Here is a 14,977-nt window from a genome sequence, read left to right on the forward strand (position 1 = left end):
CTTTTCTCTACTGACTAAAACTGCGCCACACGTGCACCAACAATTTAAGGAGACGCTGGGTATTTAAAAGGTGCAGCAGGTGGGATGTTTATCCGCATAGCTACCTGTAGGACGTGGGTGGACGCCCCAACCTAATTAACGTTCCTTTGCATATGCTGCAGAGTGGCGATGTCCGCTGGACACAGAGGAACAGACACATATGCGTGTGCTTGCACTACGCATAAACGTCCGGGCGTACACACATTGATGGTGGACAACATGCGGAGCATGCTGGCGTCCTACGGATACCTCCAATGTCATTGCGGATAGGGCGGATAGCTACAGTGTACGTAGGACACCTACCTTTTTTCTTACTTGCAGTCATTGCAACGAGGACTGTGTGTCACTGAGTCAGAACCCCATTTCAGGTACAAAAAGAATTACCACTCAAACAGTCAGCAACATTCTCATTATTATGGTTTCCTTGTACAGATGCATACACCCCATTTGGAAAGGAAGGGGTAGCTCAAGTACTTATTGTTGGAAAATGCGGATTTGCACAATTTGGTTGTGAGGGGAGGAGGAGACTGATGTATTACCGTAACGTCTCCCATGAAACGGTTTTTGAGGGAATGGGGGGCTCTGACATGGGGAAGTAGTACACATGGATATATGCCAGTGTTGTGTTATTTTGTCTAAATGATATCCTTGTACGTAACCTTTAAAGTGGCACAATTGTTCACTAATTTCTCCACTTTGACTTCCACGCTGTCCATTTCCCTATGCAGAGTTTCTTTCCTATGCCTGTATGCTGTTGTGCAAAGGTTGCCACTTGTACTGCCTTGCTTTCCTTTCCAATATATTGTCTTACCAAAAAGAAAATGTGTTTGTACATGCAGCAATATATATTCCGTTTTTTACGGTTCACAGCACTGTGCGTACCAATGGGGTTACTATAGAAAGTAATTTCCCTCATGACACAATTTTCTTCCTACCACTGTAATGTGCTTGCCATTGCTGCTTTACACCAAGACACATTATGCTTCTGTACTATTGCATACTGCAGCAGCGGTGCAATATTTTACAAAGTTTATTGTACTGATGTTCAGGTCTTTGCATTTTCCAGTAGTTACTCTGGCAGATTGTTATTTCTTGCCCTTTAAAGTAGCAGTGCGGTAAGATTGGTGAAGGCAGACGTCCCTTCTGTTGTTGATGCATTCCGATATGGTGTACTCCCTATGCCTTTGTCCTTTTTGCTTCATAAGTGCACAATTTGCAAATCTACTCTATTTTCCCAGCCAATATTTGCCCATGGTGCGGTTTGTCTGTTATTTGCGTTTGGTGATTGGTACCACTATGTAAGCGAGCTCCTGCCTTACTCAGACGGTTGGGTGCCACACGATCTCTGCAAAGAGATGTATAGTCTGCGACTGCTGTCCGCATTAACATGGTGCCAGCAGATGCACAGTTCTTTTTTACACACTAAGGGTACCCTGCTAAAAACCAATGAAATTCACTGACAAAAAACGTTGTTAAAGGGACGTTATGGTTAAGTTGCACTAGTAAAAACCTATAAACTTCAATGGAAAAACTTTGTTACAGGGACGTTAGGGTTACAGGTAAAACCAAAAAACCTCAAATTCGGATTGTCAATATAATGTTGGCAGGAAACTATCGGAGGTCATTGGGAGAACTCTCATAAGATGCAATGCATTGTTATAAACACCATTGCAGTCCAGTATAGGAAACAAGTAATGCAGAAAGGTAGTCATTGTCTGCAGCATGCACCATAGAGGTGCAATAATCACTTTTTTGCCATTTTGGATAGTAAAATGATTAATGCTTTAGTGTCAGAGTTTTGCCTACTGTAAAACTTGTAATAAGTAGCTAATAACGCCTCACTTACTACATACTTGTACTACTACACACAAAACATAAAGAGACCACAACACACACAAATAAGCCCATATAAAGGGAAAGTAAAGTAAATGTTAAATTTTAAAAGTAGGCAAAAAAGCTGCAGTATTACCAGAAAGTGTTCATACCCTAACTGGTTATCTTCACGCCCAAAAATGATTGATGTGTTTCGGGTCGGTGTATAAGTATCATATGCTGTGACTGACCCCTTAGGAAAGTAGTGTACGAACATATGAGAAGGGTAAGGTCTACAAACATAGTACCTTTTGAATGTTTACTTCCTGACTGTCAGTGAAGAAAACCATCTGCCCTACAATTTTTCTCCAGCGTCTACTGTCGGGTTCGTGCTTCTGCGAGGTGCTGCTTTCACTCACTTTCCAATCCGTAGACTGTAGATGTGTGTGTGATGAATCCTGTGGAGGCATCGCTGATTCCACTGTGATGACTTCCTCCCATGTGGCCAGGGTAAGGAATCTGCTACTGATCCTGACCCTGGGGGTGGTAATATGAGGGAGGATCACATGGGGGAGGGCTATCGGGGGAAGATGGCGTCTTTATTGGATGAGACACAGTATTCTTTCCCTCCCACTGAAGATCTTATAATACCTACGTTTTTGATGGCTTGTTGTCACCATACAAATACTCCTTATTATAGAACTCAAAAACACCTTCCTTTAACTCACTCTAGATGGAGTTCCCGTCATACCTCAAACATACATAACCCACCAACATTTCTTGTTTCTAATGTTTTTCTAAGAAAGACTTCTAAACCTCATCAATTTAAAAATCCTGTGATCTCTATGGACTTCAACTCCCATAAAGCCTCAAGTACTGAGACGAGGAGGAAGAAGTTGATGCAGTTCAAAAGAAACCCCAAACTGAATATGCAGACTAGTTGTTTGGTTGAATCACAAGTGCGCAGGACATTTAAAAATGGCATCTACACTCCAAATGCAGGCAGAACGGGAGAGGAACATGCTGGAGGAAGTCGCGAGAACAGGCATATCCATGCAGTAGTTTGCAAACGTGAGAGTCACATACTGGCTTGGCGCGAAGGAAGGAGAGATGCTGCGGGCACCTTTTGAAGGACTGTCGGAGCACCATGAGTGGCAGCAGAGGCCCCAGGGATACGGTCGCACTAGAAGGCAGCATTCTCTGGTCCAGGTCAGAGAGAGAAGCCGACGGATGAGCGCAGAGCTGAATGAAACACTGGAGGAAGATCTACAGAGCGACAGAGGCTGTTGCAGAGAGGGAGCTTCATCGCGGGAACACTCCACGGGACGGGGACACTGCAAATCACCAGTGAGTCTGCCCAGAGCAATGGAGGACCCCAGGGCGTACCGACAGGCATGTAAACCAGTCCATGAATTAAGAATATTTGCCTAACAACAAGATAAAGCACAAACACAAAACATGACCAAGTCCCCATGTATGAGATGTCAGTTTGGGGAAAGTTGGAATTAAAGGACAGTGAAATTGATAAGAAGTCCCAGTGAAAGGAGTACACCAGGCAGTTGACATATGGGTGGGGGGGGGATACCTGGCAGAGAAGTACACCAGGGGATCTTTAGGACCCCAAAGAAGGATTCCTGGCAGGGAGTATACCAGGCAATCCACCAAAAGCATATAAGGTTATAAGACATTGTGGCAAGATACATGACAGGGGAGTATACCAGGGGGTCTAGGAAGCCCAAAAAGGAAGTCCTGGCATTCAAATAGACAGGCACTTTGGAATTGAGTGCAAACTTTCAAATTGTGGGAAGATACCTGGCAGGAGAGTACACAAGGGGATCTAAAGAACCCATAGGATGATTCCTGGCAGGGGAGTATACCAGAAGGTCCACCAAATCTGTAAAAAACGAAATCTATTGTGAAACTCATCTTATGAATAAGAACCTTTATGAATTTAATACAACGAAACCAAGGAAAAATTGAATGATATGAAATGTATTGTCTGTGTAAGAACTTTTCTGAAACCAACTTAAAGAACCAAAGAAACTGTTGTTTGAAAGAGACACTTTTGCATTCCTACCTAAAAATCGAGAAACTGTTTGAAAGCAATACCTTTGCCATCCCACCTAAACACCAAGAAACTGTTTGGAAGAGAGACTTGCTATTCTACCTAAATATCCAGGGAAAGGAAACCACCCTCTGGATCCAAGCATTTCTCCTTGGAAAATACTTTCTGTTGGATTTATCTATTTACTTTGATTAGGAACACTTTTTGCCAAACATAAGTCAAAGATATTACCTTGCACCCTTAGTTGTTCATTTACAGTGTGAGGGCCAGATTAAAATGTTTTGGACACAAGAATAGTTTATAAGTTTAATGACTTGAGACAGACTGATCTTTAGTTTTAGTTTCCTAGGTAGGGAAACCCTCCTTAGGCTAGGGATAGGGGGGCGTTTATCCAACCCTATTCTGTTTAATAAAGATGTCTGATAATGAGAAAGTTACAACTTTGTGTCGGCCTCTCATTTCTGACCCCTCTCTACTTGCCTAGTGCCCAAGACCTCCACAGCACTTCAGTCTCTGGCTTGCTGTCTCTCCCGTGGTGGCCTCTTCTGCTCTGCCACACCGGTACGTGATCTTCGTTTTTGTGAGCTCTTGAATAGGGGCCAACATCTTCTTCTGCACTGCCTCTGTTGCAGCTGGCATGGGGTCCTTTCTCCCTTGCTTCCCTTTTAATGAAGGCTCTTGCAGTCACCTTTGGGCTGTGACACCCTGTTAAGGCCCAGGGGTTCCCATTCTTTCTGTTCTGGAGGGGTCAGGCTGATCCTCCTGGCTCCTCCAGCACTTCTCAGCTCCCATTTGGCAGTTGGGGTGCAAGGGTTCCCTTCTCTTCTGGCCCAAACAGCCGTCCACAGTTTTTTCCCTTCCGTCACACGAATCCTGCAGCCAGGTCCTCTGGGAAAGCCTTTCACACACTTCCTGAGTCTTTTCTCCTTTTTATATTGGCTTTGGCCAATAGGATATGGGGATGAACTAGACTGCTGACAGTGGGAAGTGATCATCATTATTCCTCTCCCCTTCTGTGTCCCAGTGTTGTGGGGATTGTGGGAACAATAATCCCTTTTTGTGAATATGGTGTAAATGTTTCCATAGGTTTTAAAGTCAAACTGTGTTTGGAAGAAGAGTTGTGGAGCTGGGAAAAGTGTCTTTCATAATTTTATAAGGCGGTTAGGTGAGCGTTGACTTTTGGAATGTGACCAAAGCTTTCCACTATTCTGTATTGGTGAAAGGTGGGAGATATCACAATGGGACGTTAGATTGTTACAAATGGCGTATTCATCCTGAAGGGGAAAGGTGGATTCCGCGTCTCATCCGATGGACTCAGAGTATCTGCCCGGAGGTTGTTTGTCCCATGTGGTCCTCCGTCATATAGCTGCCCCCGTGGCCTGGATCAGGTAGCGGCTGCCGTCCCCTGCCCACATGGGAGGGAAAACAGTGGTGCATCCATCGGATTAATCACATCTCACTACAGCTTTTGCGCATTGTCTGGCACAGCCTATGCAGTGAGGGTTTACAGACATGACGACAGGTACATTGGGACTAAGGCTATATTAGACCTTGCACAAATGAGTAACCTTGGCCTCCCCTAATACGAGTAGCTTTAACACAAGTATCTTTCATCTATTTTGCTTTTCATGTTTTTTATGAAAATAATTCTCTATTATCTTGTTCTTTTACCTCAGGTGCACTTTGACCCAGAACATGGGACAGTGTCGCAAATTGTGTACAGCGACGACCAAGATCGCACACCTCAGCAGGTGGTGTACACATCAGATGGCACCTCTTTCACATCGGTGGACACATCGGAGCACACCCTGGTTTATATCCATCCAGTGGAAGGTTCACAGGTGAGCTAGATTCAGGCAAGCACATGACTCAATTTTCAGCCTTCACTATAGACACGGTTTCAGAGTGCCCGGAGAAGAGGCAGCCTGCCGCCCATACTGCTTTCTATTAGAATGCCAGTCAGCCATTTCATAAATGCAGCCAGTGGTTCCCTTGGGGCACCAACCCCAACAGTGTGTTCTGATTAAATGCAGCTCTCCGAGGATGTTAATGGACTGTGAACTTTAAAACTGCAGCAATTTCCAGTTGAGGGATTGCACTTTAATGTGATCAAATGTAGTTGTACAGCCGCAGGAAGATGGCAAGGAAGGCATTTCAGATGTCAGTGTGTTGGGGAAAGCATAGGAATTACCCTTTTATTCATAGATGAATTGCTCATCCTCCTTTGACTGACGTGACGATATATTGGTTCAGGCCTAGCTTATGTCAGGGTGTCTACTCTGCAGTCATTTCAAAGAGTAATCAGGGGACACTGTTTTTTTTTACACTTTTTTTTTAATGTGATGGGCATTCTGGATTAAAACAATGGCACACTAATAACACATTATTTCTTTGTATGTGCCAGTTTCATATCTCTATAAATGTTAGCTATTTTTGGTGTAGTCATTGTCCTGACTCCCATTCTACAATCCTTCCACTGCCCCAACCTGAACATGGGGGATGCGGGGACAGGGGTGTTGCTAGGTCTGGAAAAGATCAGGGGCTGAGCTAATGTCGGGACGGTCGGGACTGGGGCTAGCTAGCATTTTGGTTGTAGCACCTGAACTTCTATCCGGGGCTACAACCAAAAGACCCGGGGCTATAGCCCCCTTAGCCCCCCCCCGTAGCAACGCCTCTGGCAGGGGGGGTGATCTGTGTAATCCACACCCCGCTTTCCATTTCAATAGGACCAGCTCCCTTGTTTGTTGGGGACGACAGGCATGACGCAGAGCCCACATTCCTTGAATTCTGTCACTCAACTGGGACCTCCCCGTCCATTTCAAAGGTGCCACCTGTCCTGTTCCTGGAGACAAGAGTTAAGATACAAGATCCAGACAAACCTGTAGAGACCCTCATCTCTGCAACCCCTTCAATCAATAGCAGTACCCCACCACCCTCACCCAACTGCACCTAGCACCAGAATCTGCAAATATTGACACTTACAATGGCCTCAAACATCTGGTAAGCACACATAGAAATTCACAGGACAAAGGGCAGGAGTGAGACACCAGAAACTTAAACCCCCACGCATCATCAGACATTTAAGGCAGTTTTTGTACAACCCCCTGTTGAGCGATCTACAACCTCTCACCTTAATGGAGGGCTATAATTAATTACAGTATAGCAATCATTCATATTTACGGGAAAAGAAAAGCAGGACTTCAAAATACATTCAAAATCCCTGATATGTATTAAAAAAATCACTTTTTGGGACAAATTCATTGGGCCATCTGCTTCTATGGAGGCATATCTGTTTCACCCCAAAGATGCAAATTCCACGGCAGACAATCGCAGGGAGACCCCAATAAAGATATCCAGAGCTCGGTTGCAAAACCAGAAGCCCCAGATAAAGTTACAGCACAGCAGATGAAACCCCAAAGTAAGTCAATGGGAAGCTTAGTTGCGCCTCTGCTCCAAAGAATGTCAACACCCGAACCAGAGGGACCCCTGAGAGTGTGTATCAGGAAAAATGTCCTACCCCAAGACCCAGAGGCTACTCGCAGTGGAAGTTTCAGCATGAATGCCTCCAGCATGGCAAAACAGTCCCATGTCAGTAATGGCTTCTTTCCTAGGTGCAGTTTACAGGACCTGGTACAGAGGGGCTTAAACCTTGAGCCAATGATGATCCCCATGACTGAAAAGAAGAAAACGCCTTCCCATAATGACAATCTTCAAGCCGGGAGTGACTAATCTGGTGAGGAAGACTGAACCCGTGAAGAGGGATCTCAATGGCTCGGTGGATAACAAAGGACGGCAGCCCAGAAGAAAGCCATTCCAGCATGGAACTGCGGGTGCTAATCCAGTGCATCCCACAAATCCGATGAAGCCAGTGTTGGTGTCCCAGCACCCTTCTGGGCAACAGCAGCAACTCCCAACCAAGCAGCATGTTCTGGCGGCAAATTGCAGGAAGCGCTGATAGTTACCCAGAAAATAGCCACCCTGCCACCAAAAATAGGTCCATGAGCCAAACAAATAAGAGGTGGGGAGCACAGGATAATTCTATCTTAACACAGACCCTATGATGAAGTTGTATGCAGGAGGTTATGGTATGGGAGCTGGGTGACCCTGGTGTTAAGTAGAATTTCTTAAGAGCTACTGGCCCTACAGACCCCTTAGACCATTTGTTTACTAATGCCTTTACTGAACCGGGCAGCAAATCAAAATTGGGTGGCAGCTTCAGTGAGCACCTCATTAGGAGACTGACAGTAAAAAGGGGTCATCTAGGAAACCAAAATGCTAGCATAAAATATAGGGACTACTCAAACTAGCAAAAAGATCCCTAAAAATTGAATCCTGCCTAACAATGAGGTACGGAGGCAAAAACATTATACCCTATATGCTCTCTTTCTTGCTCATCTTTACCCCGCTATGTCTCAATGTGAGGATTCCCAATTTATTTTTCTGTATTTTTTTATTTGCTTAATCCCGTCGATGGCTTCATTAAAAATCCAGTAAAACACAACATCAAAATCAAACCATATGCTGATGTTGCCTTATACCTGTTAACCCTGTGTGCATTACACAATCATTAAGGCAGCATTGCCTGTGTTTATTTGTTCACTTTAATCAGTTATTGTTTTAGTTACATATGTACATTCTACCAGTCTGGTGGGTGCCTTTTTAAACAATGCAGGTAAGCAGCCTTTGTTTAAGATTGCAAATTATTTGCTTTCTTTTCCAGGGACTCTTCACAGACCAATCCCAGGTAGCATATGTTCAGCAGAATGCCACGACGCAGCAGGTAAAAAATAGAAACTCTGTTTTCTGGATTTTTTCATCCGTTTATTCTTGGATCTTTCACTTGGGAAAATATTCATGTCTGCAGTCTAGAAGATGCCATATTTGTTTCTATGATGTTCTAGTTCCTTGACTTATTTGACAGTGTCAAAGATGGCCTCAAGAAATTCACACCTCCAAAGGATCGAGCAATTTGGTTAATTTGTTGTCATGAGGTGTTTTCGGCTGCCGGGTAATGTGACTAAAGGGTCATTCTAGCTGTTCCCTTAAACTCCCATGGGTACCCTTCACCCTAGTCCAAGCTTCCCTTACACCCAGATTCAGCTGAAACACTAGAGATCTGTAACCCCTATTAGCTAAAGTAGTCTCTCTACAGTGGGAGGGACTAATGGCCAAGGCCCTATCTACTTTACTTCTACCAGGATTTCCTAAGGAGTACTCTGCTTACTAATTAAAGACTCCCCAAATTATGGTACTCCAGGTTAAAAGATACCTGCAATCTCCCAGACACTCTTGTTCGCTCTCCCTCTCTCACTTTTGGTCACTCCTCTCCCTGATCTGACATCTCCCTGCTCGCCTGTCTTCTTCCTTCTCCCTCTCTGGTCTTACTCTCCTATTTTCACACTTTAACTCTCCTCCTCCTCCCAGCAGTCTCCCTCCTACTCTCACACCTTCTGCTCTCTTCCCCCTAGTCCCTCTCCCCCTTCTGTTCTCCCTCTTCCACCTCTCTACCCTTCTACCTTCTCTGTTCCTCATGTCTCCTCACACAATTCTCCCTCCTGTTTCTAACACATTCCTCCTCCGCTTACCACACCCTCTGACCTTTCACCTTCTTCCCACTGCTGAATCACCGGCCCTTTCTCTCTCTCTACTCTCTCCTCTCTACACTATCCTTCTGTAACCCTTTACACCCCCCCCCCACCTCTATTACTATTCGGTCTCTCATGCACTCACAAGCACAGCTGCACTCTTCCATTTGGTACCGCTTCCTCATACACACAGTACCACACCTGCACTCCTATCCAGCAGCTTCATAGTCGTCTCAAAGCTCCATTCTTCCCTCTGAGCTCTCAGTCCACCTCCATGCCTCCTGACCTCACCCGAAAACCCCACACACTGCATGGCTGTCAAGGGTCTTTAATACCTGCAGCTTTCTATTTCTGATTCCCTTCAATGCTCCTCCCTTTTGGTTGCATGTTCCACCTGTAAGGGAGGCATGGTATCACAAGTAGGACACTGACACAAAAGGTACATTTTGTAGAAACCTTTATTCAATTCTTGGTGTTTGAAAAAAAAAACTCTTACTTTGCCCTATAGCTAAGATGGGAGTAGTCTCTACCATCAAATAATAAAGAAAACACAGTCTTAGTCAGACTCTGTCAAATAAAATGGCCTATGCTAACAAAACCTAATGCCTGCTCCATCTCTTATACAAAACGTGTGCAAAGGGGAAATATGTATGCAAAGGAAAATCAGTGTTAGAATATAAAGGATCAAAGTGGCTGAGTCAGCTCTCCTCCCCACATTCGACAGCACAGAGTAAGGCGGTCCCTGTAGACAGGAGGACACGCTCAGGTTCTCAACACAAAACAGTTCAAAATGTGGATTGAGGCCTGCCTGGTCTTCCATGTTAAAGTCACGTTTCCAGCGTGTCTAAAGTTCTTTCACAGTTCAACAAAAAGGGTTCACAGTTCAACCAAACGTTCACGTAGGTCTCCCTTTGTCGGGCTCAGACCTTTTCCTGATGTCAAAGACATTCGAATGTGTGAGGCTATTACTATAGACCTCTGCAGGACCAATTCGACTTTCCCTTCAACTTGCACTCTTGTGTGTTTTGCCCCAGTGTTTCTTGGTCTGTAGTTCAATATCATAAGCACAAGAGTTACATTTTCACTTTCCGCTTCCCCTTTTGCCCGAGTCAATCTTGATCACATTTTTAAAGTTCATTCACTTCGTGGCTTTATAACGTAAACATTTAATCTTTCGCTGAGACTTTGGAATGCACTACTTCCTTTCACCGGACCACTCCGCTACTCTGTATCACAGGTTTCACAGTTATCGATATTTTTAAAGTTCACCACAGGTCTGCCTTTCTTCGCGTCTCATATACACACGTGCAGCCTTCAATTGTAAGATGTATGGTTGCCAGTTCAATCTTTCCTTAACACACACCAGTCTTATATCTCGCTCGCCAACTCAACGACTGTGTGCATTCCTTTTCTTGTATTTGCCTTTTGATTCACGAGTCAAGGTAAACAACACAGGCTTGGCCTCGCCTCCCCAACTCTGTTGTTCACCTGGGAGGGTCGTGGGCGCCTTTTGAAACGTAATGCATTCTTCTTGTCTGGGATTTGGCCTTCTCCACGTATCTCTTAGGATTCTTTGGAGGCAACGACTTCCTGCAGGGAACTCCTAGGTTCCTTTACCCAGTTGCTCTGCTCCAGTAGGTTCGCCTTCGCCCCGGACGTTGTGCTGCTTCTCGTGTTCCACCTTGGTCAGAGTGTGTCTCTATGTTCTGCCTTTTATCTGTGTGGGGATAGCTAATGGGTATTGGATATATGCGATTAAAGCCAAGTGCCTTACTTTGCCTGACCCGAATAGCGGGACATGACTAATGAGATATGTAAAGATTAGTCCTGTTACTCTGTCACCCTCTTCTTGGCCCAGTGTTTGTGTAGCAAAGGCGAGGGGGTCTCACCACTGGTGGCCTCACCCCCACTGCCCGAAGACCCCTCACCCAGGTGATCCTCCCGCACTGGTCCACTCCCAGGAATTGGATCCAAAAGCGATGGTTGTGTCCTGGCCACCTGGACAAGTGCCTGAGGACTAGCGGATGAGACACTGTTTGGTGTCTCACACATCTGACTCTGGGCCCAATTTTCTACTATAAATTTCCCTGGGGTTAGGCCACTGCTGTGTAAGTTCACAAATAATCCTTTAGCCCTGCCCCCTCTGTACATGCACCAATTTTAAATATCTCTGGCATGGTTTTAGGTGGCTGCTGTGTCAGCGCTCTCCTCATTCCAGATAGCATTGAGTATTATGGCTCTTTGGTTGCCAGAGCATCCACATTGAGGCAGGTGTTGTTTTTCTTTGTGCTCGGCTGGGCTTGCTTAAGTCAGAATGGCATGCTGATCTCGGAGGTTCTGGAACGAAAAGATAACTCGGGCCAGAATGGAAGGTGCATGTCATTGGGTAATCAAAAGTGGATCCTGTTATTACACTCAAGGCACATTAAGAGGGGCCAGCAAGGGAGGGGGTGGGGGACCCGGTTCCTTCTCCTTTTGAAGCCAGAATGCCTATTATGGTGGTTCTATGCAACTTTTTTGGGCCCCTCAACTTGCTTTTTTCCTGCTGTCTTTTTTTGGTTCCTTGCTCTTTTTTTGGTGCCCTGAGGGACTTCTCCTTAAAGTCCCCCTGACATTATGTTCCTTTATAGCTTATATAAGGTAAATGTGTTGGGTCACCCCTAAGGTGCCCAGTACCAGGGGTGCTTCTCTGGCACCCCATTTCTTCCCAATGAGATTGTATCACTGAATTGTGTTTAGGGACTAGGTTGGTGGCAGCTGTGCTTTGACTTTACCAACGGTACAAGTCATTTTACTGCATTGATAGCCCAGTGTACCATTTTGGTAGCCATTGGGGTACCAATGTTTTTTTTTTTTTTTTTTTTTTAAATCCTGCTCCCGGACCTTTGTTTTCCTGGGTTTGCCCTTGTCTAGGTGACCACGAATTGCCCTTAAAATTCCCATTCTGACCCTGTGATAATCGCTGGGTTTGTGGCATGAGGAAGATGCCCAGGCACCTTGGTCTAGTGTGGTAGGCCGAGCAATGATGCATCAGAAAAGTGAGTTTTCACTTCTCAAATGTGTTTTATTTTTTTCAAACTTATTTTAAGGTTAAAGGCAAACAACACAGGGCAGTTCTATAAGCAGTTACATGAAGTGCAATGCATTAGTGTACAGTGATTATAAAGACCGATTGGGCATACATTCAATTGAAAAAAGAAGGAAAGGTGAGAACGGAAGAAATCGACCTGGGCATAGTTCTAGATTGCAGTATCATGCCTCATCAGATCGGGGGTGAACTGTAGTTGCTAGATAAACACGTGATTGAGTCAGAATGTCCTTGGGTCTGCTTGTCAGAGCCACTGTGGCTATATACATTTCTTCCCTGTCACAGGTATAGATAAGGTTGCGCAACCACTTTGCCTGCGTTGGGCCACATTTTTATTTCCAGTGATGAAGTACTCATTTATTAGCTATAATAAATGCTACATGAAAAAGGCACATGACTACCACCAACACTTTGCCTATGTCCCCTAAGAGGTACTTTAAAAAAAAAAAAACGGTTTTATTGGCATTTCTAACAGAAAGCAAACGCATAACAACTGCAGTGGGGGAAATGTGCCCATACCCTAGGGATACCCTAGGGCATCAGCACCACCACCTGAGGCCATATGTATACTTGGGGTGGAAACCACCACTACAAATTATCTGAGCAGTAATTAAACAGGTGGGTAAACATTTGTATCAGGTAGCATGTACTGGGTGCACATCATAATGTCTCTCGGAGAGAAGATTCAGTGAGTACCACATGGCAGGTACGCAGTTCGTCACCTGGACATCATAATTGTGTAACAATAGATCAATTTTGGGGCACACTCTGTAGGGGGGAGGATTCTCTGCTTATGTGAGCATATATGATCTGAAAGGGCCCAGAAATCCAGTGGTCTGCTTTTGGAAGGGAGGGTTAGCGCGTATGGTGTTCCCCTCCTCTCGCACATTAACATGAAATTGAGCCATTCGTGTTAGCTAGGGACCCTGCCCCCACACCATGTTTTAGCTATTAGTGATCTGGCCACGATGGACGCCATTCCCACCAGGCGTTTCTCGGCACGTGACCCCTCCTCCACAAGCCCCAACAGCCACAATTCGGGGGAGTGATGTACATGGATATTCAGCATGTTGGAGAGGATCTACTCCACTTTATTCGGGAGATGTCTGCACTCGGGGACAAGACCAGGCCATGTGATAGAAGTCTGCCGGATTTTCATTGCATCTGTTACAACTAGAGGACCTCTTCGGGTAAAAACTATGCATGGGGGCTGGGGAATAATACATCTGGTGTAAATGTATCAGATGAAACCGATTATTCATTGATCTGGATCGGATTTGTGTACAAAGAATGTTCCACTGTTCCGTGGTCAGTGTCTTACCTAGGGAGGATTCCCACTTGGTCATGTAATTGCCGACTTGGGTGCTTCATTGTGATTGGATAATTTTATATAAAGAGGGGACCAGCTTGCTTGTGGTTGAGAGGGGGAGGTGACATTTTGCATTATGAGGGAAGTTGTTGGTGCGTTTGGAAAGCCAGGCCATTTGGAACGACGTATCTCATGGAGCCGAAAGTACAGAAGCATAGTAATCTGTGTCCACTCCCCTCTGTCCTTTAGTTCCTCCCATGAGATAAACTTCCCATTTGGGGCTAAGTCCCCCAGAGTGTGGACCTAAAATGTTGCCGAAAGGTCTCCTCGTGGGTGAGTGGGATACTGCTGACTTGGTATATTTGTATTTGTATTTATTTTATATAGCGCCTTAATCCAAGTCACTTTACAATGAACAACAAAATATACATTAAACATGGGTGAAGGTTGTTTGGTTTGATGGGGTCTATAGGTGTTGTATCTTGTCTCAAGAATGATATTGTGAGGGTGGGTGTTTGTTTTGTTCTGTGTGGTTGTGAATGTGGGGTTGTTATTTGTGAATAGGGTTTAACGGATATGTGATAGTTTCTTTGATCGAAGCTTTAATGACATGTATTTGACAGTGTATTACTGATTCATCTGCTGTTATACATATGTAATATTTTCATTATTGTTGAAAATGGAAATAAAGTTAATTAAAAAAAATAATAATAAATAACCCAAAAAAAAAACATGGAACAGTAGAAGCTATAACAGTAAACAAGAATCAAACCAGAAAATCAGCATGTAGAGCAATTTACATATGAGAAAGAAGAGGAGAGGGGGGGGGGGTCGGAGAAAGAAGGGGGAGTGAGAGTAGTGAGTAAGGTGAATAGTAGGAAGAAGGAAGATTTAGAATAGAAGGGGAAGATAAAGAACAAAGAGAAGGGTAGAAGAAAGAGGGAAAGAAGGGGAAGAGGGGGAAGTGTCATGAACTGTCGCCTGCATCCCTTTTAGACCTCCTGGGTCCTGACCCACAGAGCTCTGAATGCAGTAACCCTCCCAACATGGCCGTCGTATACGAAACGTAGCTTGCCAGC

General features: G+C 44.8%; 1 protein-coding gene across 3 annotated transcripts in view; it reads left to right on the forward strand.

Moving 5' to 3' along the window:
• PRDM10 (PR/SET domain 10) overlaps nt 1-14,977 on the forward strand; it is an 825,235-nt gene that overhangs the window by 102,730 nt on the left and 707,528 nt on the right. For all 3 annotated transcript variants that reach the window (XM_069614147.1, XM_069614145.1, XM_069614146.1), the window contains exons 3-4: nt 5,593-5,757; nt 8,637-8,696. In XM_069614147.1, the coding sequence (XP_069470248.1) occupies nt 5,593-5,757; nt 8,637-8,696 (225 nt within the window). The remainder of the gene's footprint in view (nt 1-5,592; nt 5,758-8,636; nt 8,697-14,977) is intronic.

The sequence above is a fragment of the Ambystoma mexicanum genome, chromosome 9 (assembly GCF_040938575.1).
Source record: "Ambystoma mexicanum isolate Mex_15411 chromosome 9, UKY_AmexF1_1, whole genome shotgun sequence".
Taxonomy (NCBI): domain Eukaryota; kingdom Metazoa; phylum Chordata; class Amphibia; order Caudata; family Ambystomatidae; genus Ambystoma; species Ambystoma mexicanum.